This window comes from Giraffa tippelskirchi, chromosome 5 (assembly GCF_054371585.1).
Source record: "Giraffa tippelskirchi isolate mGirTip1 chromosome 5, T2T-mGirTip1v1.2.pri, whole genome shotgun sequence".
Lineage (NCBI taxonomy): Eukaryota > Metazoa > Chordata > Mammalia > Artiodactyla > Giraffidae > Giraffa > Giraffa tippelskirchi.
In genome coordinates this window covers 191,251,959-191,258,690 of record NC_137279.1, presented here as the reverse complement: position 1 = coordinate 191,258,690, position 6,732 = coordinate 191,251,959, and the positions used below count along the sequence as shown (strand labels likewise).

The 6,732-nt window shown below is 60.5% G+C and overlaps 1 protein-coding gene across 3 annotated transcripts; it reads left to right on the top strand.

The window, feature by feature from the left end:
- Positions 1-2,466: 2,466 nt before the first annotated feature.
- On the top strand, positions 2,467-4,618 carry HES6 (hes family bHLH transcription factor 6). Of its 3 annotated transcripts, none has more exons than XM_081485620.1 (4): positions 2,467-2,654; positions 2,757-2,843; positions 2,940-3,015; positions 3,236-4,618. In XM_081485620.1, the coding sequence occupies exons 1-4, from the start codon at positions 2,574-2,576 to the stop codon at positions 3,661-3,663; spliced, it is 672 nt and encodes a 223-aa protein (XP_081341746.1). In that variant the 5' UTR covers positions 2,467-2,573; the 3' UTR covers positions 3,664-4,618. The 3 variants fall into 3 exon arrangements, with proteins under 3 accessions (XP_081341746.1, XP_081341747.1, XP_081341745.1); XM_081485621.1 differs by having other exon boundaries at positions 2,934-2,975; XM_081485619.1 differs by having other exon boundaries at positions 2,934-3,015.
- Positions 4,619-6,732: the final 2,114 nt, after the last annotated feature.

Below are 6,732 nucleotides of genomic sequence, written 5' to 3'. Positions count from 1 at the left end.
GGGGGTGGGATCTTTCCCCCTGGTGTGGTGTCTAAATGGTGAAGAAAAGTGAAGTTCCAGGCCAGCTATGGGCTCTCTTGGGTTCCACTACTCAAGCCCCTCCCGCACTCTGTCCAGCCCTCCACTAGGAGGGGAAGGGCAGTCAAGCTTCCGAGCAGGCAGGGGAGGATGGGAGAACAACAGCTAAGCTTTCTACCCCACGGCTCATGAGGGGGACCAGGAAGCACACAGGATGTCTGAAGGAGAGGAATAGGTTTCCACCCGGGTGAACAATGCAGGGCTGGGGATGCATCAGCACCCTGCTCACAGAAAAGCAAAGAGACAGCCAAGTGAGGATCAGCAGAAGGGGTTCCCAGGGAGTCCCCGAGTCCCAGAGTCGCTACCCACCCAGGGCTCACGGAGGTAAGCTGGCGTTGCTTGTGCTTAGTGTCTCAGTCCTGTCCAACTCCTTGTGATCCCACAGACTGTAGCCCGCCAGGCTCCTCAGTCCATGGAATTCTCCAGGCGAGAGTACTGGAGTGGTTGCCATTCCCTTCTCCAGGGGATCTTCCCAACCCAGGGATCGAACCCGAGTCTCCTGTGTCTCCTGCATCAGCAGGAGGGTTCTTTACCTGCTGAGCCACCTTTGGGAACCATCAGAACTCTCATCAAGCTTGCCCTATTGTGGAGATCCCTCTGGCGGGGAACCTGAAGTGAAGTAGACACCGTAAGCGCTGCCAGAGCCATCTTCAGAGAGCGGGGGACCGGGTGGGCGTCTGTAGCCCAGTCCTGCCACCCGGCTACCCTGGATGTCTCTTTCCCCTGCTCCCTCCAGCTAGGCTCGGGACGCTCCATCTTCCCTCCCCGCCCAGGGCTTCTGCTTCGCCAGGCTCTGTGCTGGGGGTTGTGACGGGGTCCTGGTCAGAGTACCCCTGGCCAAGGATGCTTATAACCTGGAGGGCCACAGAACCAGACCCTGACAGTCCCAGTCCCAGGAGGGGAGCAGCAGATCCGACAAGGGCACGGGTCCTTCCACCGGGAAGCTGGAAATGGAGCTGCGGCCTGAACAGCAGGGAAGGAGCCCCTTAAGGGAGATCCCAGGCGCTCCAGGTATAAGGCTCTGTGTGTGCCACGTATAAGCCCAGGCCGCCTGAAGGCAAACTGGTATCCGGACTTTGCCAGGAGAGGGCGTGGACCTAGGCCTTGGGCGCTGGGGCCAGGCTGGGGGCCCCAGGGTGCCGCCCCACCGCCCATGCACCCCACCCTCAAAGAGGCCAGGCCGGCAGATGGGCGACCGGCCCTGGGGGTGGCGGTCGTCTGGCGGACACAGGCGCACCCACCCCCGGGCCCGCCCTGGTGACAAAGCGGCGGAGACAAAGGCGCGGCCAACACCTGTCGCTCTTGGCTGGGCTGCCGCTTTTCTCTGCCGAAGGGGCTGCAGCTGCCAACTGTCACGGGCATCAAGTTACGGGGACCAGACGGCGGCCTCCGCCAGCCCGGCGAGGGGCGGGGGAGGGAGGGGGGAGGACTTGGGGGAAAGGGAGCCCAGGGGCTGGGGAAGGGGGCCGGCGCGAACGGAAAAGGGTGCGAGGCGAAGAAAGGGCGGGTGGGCAGGGATGGGGCAGGGCGGCCTTGGGTTGGGGATGGGGGTAGGAGGTGAGAACCAGATAAAGTGGGGGGGGCGGGGCGGCGGCGGGTATACTGAGGGGGGAAAGGGAGGGGCAAGGGAAGGTGAAAGGGGGTCGGGGAGCGAAGGGACCGAGAAGGAGATGGGAGGGCGATGAGGACCAGGAAAGGACCGATGACCAGAGAAGGAGGTCCGAGAGATGGAGTTGTTGAGGGCGGGCCTGCGGACCCCGCCCCACTAGGATCCCCGAGAGGGCTGCCGGCGGCGTTGAGACCCTGGTATCAGGACCCACAAGTCCGCTAGAAACGCGAGGGGGTAGGGGCTCGCTCCCACCCCTGCTGCCCTTAGGGCCCTCACCTCCCTGGGACTCTGCAGCCTCCCCAGGCCGGACCTGTGGCTCGCTCCAGCTTCGGAGACCGCGGTCTTTGCTGTGGCTCTAGTCCCCAGGATCCCAGCACGCGCGCTGAAGGGTCCCCCTCCTGTGGCATCTTAGGTGAAGGAAGTCAAGCGCGAATGGATGGATGAACGGATGGTTGCGCTCCTGCTTGCGCGCGCAGCAGACCTGGGCGACCGGTTCAGGGTCGGAAGGGAAACAAGCGCACCCGGGGCCACAGCCCTCGTGGTCATCGCCCCCTCGGGTGCCCACTCCCCCGCGCCAACGCGGGGGTCGCTCGGAGGCCCAGCTGGGCTTCCCCCACCCAGCCCCGCGTTCCCGGCCGCAGGCCACGCCCTGCCAGCTGCTGGCCGACCCCGGCGGCGGGGCAGGACAAAGCGGGCCTCTGCCATTGGCCGGCACAAGCAACTGGCGGACTGAGATGCAAATAAGGCGCTATAAGAGGGGCGGGATCGGCGGCGGGCGCGAGGACGCCGCGGAAGACGCGAGGGGGAGAGGGCGGTGGCTGCGGGCCGTGCGCTGCGAGGGGCGCGCTCGCTTGTTGCGCTCGCCGGGCTCCCGGCGGTGCGCGTCATGGCTCCGCTCCTGGCGCCGGGCAGGGACCGTGCGGGCCGGGAGTATGAGGACGGCTGCGAGGCGCGCGGGGACCGCAAGGTGCTGTCTGTATCTGCGGATGGGCGAGGGGCGGATGGGCGAGGGGCAGGCGGGCTCAGGGGGGCCACGAAGGGCCGGGACTCAGTTGCTCGCTTCCCGCAGGCCCGGAAGCCCCTGGTAGAGAAGAAGCGGCGCGCGCGGATCAACGAGAGCCTGCAGGAGCTGCGGCTGCTGCTGGCGGGCGCCGAGGTGAGGCCAGCGGGGTCGGGGGTGGGGGGCGCCCAGGGTCTGCGGGCCCGCGGGCCGGCCTCGCCTCACCTCCCCTCCCCGGCGGCGCAGGTGCAGGCCAAGCTGGAGAACGCCGAGGTGCTGGAGCTCACGGTGCGGCGCGTGCAGGGCGCGCTGCGGGGCAGGGCGCGCGGTGAGTGGCGGCCGGGAGCGCGGCGGGCGGGGGGACGCGGGGCGCGTTCGCCTGGCCTGCCGCGGCGCGGCTCCACCGAGGACTTCCCCGGCCCGGGGAAGGGGGCGCCCCCCGTGTCTCCTAGGTGAACCTCGTCCCCGCGGGCCGGGCGGACCGGGCCACAGCGGTCGCCGCTCACTGGACCTGGCGCGGCTCTCTCCCCTCCCATCTCTGAGCGCAGAGCGCGAGCAGCTGCAAGCGGAAGCCAGCGAGCGCTTTGCCGCCGGCTACATCCAGTGCATGCACGAAGTGCACACGTTTGTGTCCACGTGCCAGGCCATCGACGCTACCGTCGCCGCCCAGCTCCTGAACCACCTGCTCGAGTCCATGCCGCTGCGCGAGGGCAGCAGCTTCCGCGATCTGCTGGGGGACGCCCTGTCCGCGCCTCCCGCAGCCCTGGGGCGGAGCAACTGGCTCGTAGGAGGCGTCCTGGAGTCCCCGCTGCCCAGCCCCCGGGGCTCCGGGGACGACCAGTCCTCCGACCTGGAGGAGGTCCCCGAGGCTGAACTGAGCCGGGCCCCGCCTGCCGAGGGGCCGGACTCGGTGCCCGCAGCCCTGGGCAGCCTGACCGCTGCCCGCCTGGCCCAGAGTGTCTGGAGGCCTTGGTGACCAACGCCAACCTGGGGCCTGCGGGGTGGGCCCTGCCTTCCTAGGTTCCGTTCCCTCCTCCCGGGGGTCCAGACGTGGCGGGCAGGGTTCTGGATATTTCCCGGTCCTGCTGCGCAGTCCCGCATCACCAGTCCAGCCAGGCCCCTTGTTTCTTGCAGGAGGAATGTTTATGCATTCCCCACCCCAGCCCTCTGGTGGGTGGAGGGAGGGAGCTACAGGCGGGAAGGAGGAATCTTGTAGGGCTCCCAGGGTTGTCTGGACTTTGCCTGTCCCAGACTTCTCAGGCACCCTGTGGGTCTGGGGGCAGAGGTGAGGGAATGGAGCTGAGCCTCTCCTGGGTGCTGGGCACTAGTGTCCTGGCAGAATACCTCAGGCCCTGGCAGCCCTAGCCCTTCAGCCAGGACACGCGGGAGGCGTTCTGCAGGACTGCCGAGAGCTGCCACACAGAAGCAGGGTTCTCTGCATGTCTTGCATTTAGCACACTTGAGCTTGCGTATTAGGTTGCCATCGATGGTTCCAATTGTGTTAAATAAAGGATTCTGGAGAGGTAGTGACCCTTCTGAAGTATTGCTGGATGCTGTGGTGTCATGAAGGCATCAGTCAAATGCATAAATATAAAGCCAAGCACATTCTCCCCATATCTAATGCTGTGAGTGGTTTTAAAACTCCTCACTGTCAACAAACAGAAGCGTAGAGGCAGTGGTGATGGACGCCCCATGGTACATCTCGTGGTGGACAGTGCTTCCATCTCGCTATGGCCAGGCCATTCCAGGTGGGTTTCCCCTGCAGGTCCTTGGACCTGGCCTGCTCTCCCCGGGAACTGTGTGTGTTCTGGTGATGGAAACTCTGGCATGGAGTTTGTCTCCAGAGTCACTAAGGAGAAGGGAAACAGCTGGTTCCCAGACCATTCTCTTGTTTGTGAACTTCTGGGAATAAAACTGATGCCTGACTGCTAGCCACGTGGTGTGTGTGGAAGTTTCTTTCAGAAACCTATTGTAGGGCCCATGAGTGTGGTGCAGACGTCTGTCCACTTAGGTGATTACTTTTCTCGACTGAAGAGCAAGCTTCCCCATTGCCAGTGACCTCAGGGACACAGAGACCCACCCAGTTCATGGCCCAGGCAGTTTGGACTTCAGGCCAAATTGAGCCCAGGAGGTCAGCAACCCTGGAAGGAGGGATACGGGCAGCTGGGGTGTAGGGAGCCCACCCTCTTGGGCTGGGTCAGGACCTGTAGGTCGTGCGGTCAGGTGATCACAGTCCCTGCCACGAGGAGCCCAGCCCCCACATCTCCTGCTCCAGAACCCCAAGCTTATTCTTGTTCTCTCTCAGGGTTGGCAGTGCCCAGGCCTAGTCAAGGGGTGATAGTTTAGGATTCACACCTAGGTCTCCTCTCTACTGCGTACCTTTGCTTTAAAACATCTCTCCCTGGAGCTTCCCTGGTGGTCCAGTGGTTAAGACTCTGTGCTTGCAACGTTGGGGGCACGGGTTCAATCCTTGGTTGGGGAACTAAGATCCCAGATGATGTGTGTGGTCAAAATAATAATAAAAATCAGTTCAGTTCAGTTGCTCAGTCGTGTCCGACTTTTCGACGCCATGGACTGCAGCACGACAGGCCTGCCTGTCCATCATCAACTCCCAGAGTTTACCCAAACTCATGTCCATTGAGTCGGTGATGCCGTCCAACCATCTCATCCTCTGTCGTCCCCTTCTCCTCCTGCCTTCAATCTTTCCTAGCATCAGGGTCTTTCAAATGAGTCAGTTCTTCGAATCAGGTGGCTAAGTGATTGGAGTTTCAGCTTCAGCATCAGTCCTTCCAATGAATATTCAGGACTGATTTCCTTTAGGATAGACTGGTTGGATCTCCTTGCAGTCCAAGGGACTCTCAAGAGTCTTCCAACACCACAGTTCAAAAGCATCAATTCTTCAGCTCTTAGCTTCCTTTACAATCCAACTCTCACATCCATATATGACCACTGGAAAAACCAGAGCTTTGACTAGACGGACCTTTGTTGGCAAAGTAATGTCTCTGCTTTTAAATATGCTGTCTAGGTTGGCTGTAACTTTCTTCCAAGGAGTGTCTTTTAATTTCATGACTGCAGTCACCATCTGAAGTGATTTTGAAGCCCCCCCAAAATAAAGTCTGTCACTGTTTCCACTGTTTCCCCATCTATTTGCCATGAAGTGATGGGACCAGATGCCATGATCTTCGTTTCCTGAATGTTGAGTTCAGAAATGCTCCCTGTCACCCCTGCCCAATAAGCACATCTGGTCCATTTGGTTACATCCAAGTGCCCTCGAGCTCAAGTCCATTTCCATTCTGTTGGTCTCTCTGCATCCTCCTGTCTCCTCAATGTTGACACTTGGACGTGAGATGGGCATCACAAACCACCGCCAAAGAACAACTGATTTTAGCCCCTCCCCCCGAAAGGCGTTCGGAGGCGCCCTGCTGTCGGACGCTGGAGCTCAGAGACTTTCGAAGGCCCTGGAGGCGCTCGGAGGTATTCGGGAAGCACTCAGAGGCGCTCGGACACTTTTGGAGCTTTTGGCGGAGACAGGCTCTTGGCCACGCCCCTCACGCTCACGCGGTGAGTTCTGGAAAATGTAGTTCCAGCCCTTTGGACAATGCCAAAGAATGCTCAAACTACCGCACAATTGCACTCATCTCACATGTTAGTAATGCTCAAAATTCTCCAAGCCAGGCTTCAGCAATACGTGAACCGTGAACTTCCAGCTGTTCAAGCTGGTTTTAGAAAAGGCAGAGGAACCAGAGGTCAAATTGCCAACATCCGCTGGATCATCGAAAAAGCAAGAGAGTTCCAGAAAAACATCTATATCTGCTTTATTGCCAATGCCAAAGCCTTTGACCGTGTGGATCACAATAAACTGTGGAAAATTCTGAAAGAGATGGGAATACCAGACCATCTGACCTGTCTCTTGAGAAACCTGTATGTAGGTCAGGAAGCAACAGTTAAAACTGCACATGGAACAACAGACTGGTTCCAAATCGGGAAAGAAGTACGTCAAAGCTGTATATTGTCACCCTGCTTATTTAACTTCTATGCAGAGTAC

Bases quoted from the DNA above. Each gene is read 5' to 3' on its own strand.
- HES6 (XM_081485619.1), top strand. From the start codon at position 2,574: ATGGCTCCGCTCCTGGCGCCGGGCAGGGACCGTGCGGGCCGGGAGTAT. The intron at 2,655-2,756 runs GTGCTGTCTGTA...CGCTTCCCGCAG, and splicing joins AGGCGCGCGGGGACCGCAAG to GCCCGGAAGCCCCTGGTAGA. The intron at 3,016-3,235 runs GTGAGTGGCGGC...CTCTGAGCGCAG, and splicing joins GCTGCGGGGCAGGGCGCGCG to AGCGCGAGCAGCTGCAAGCG.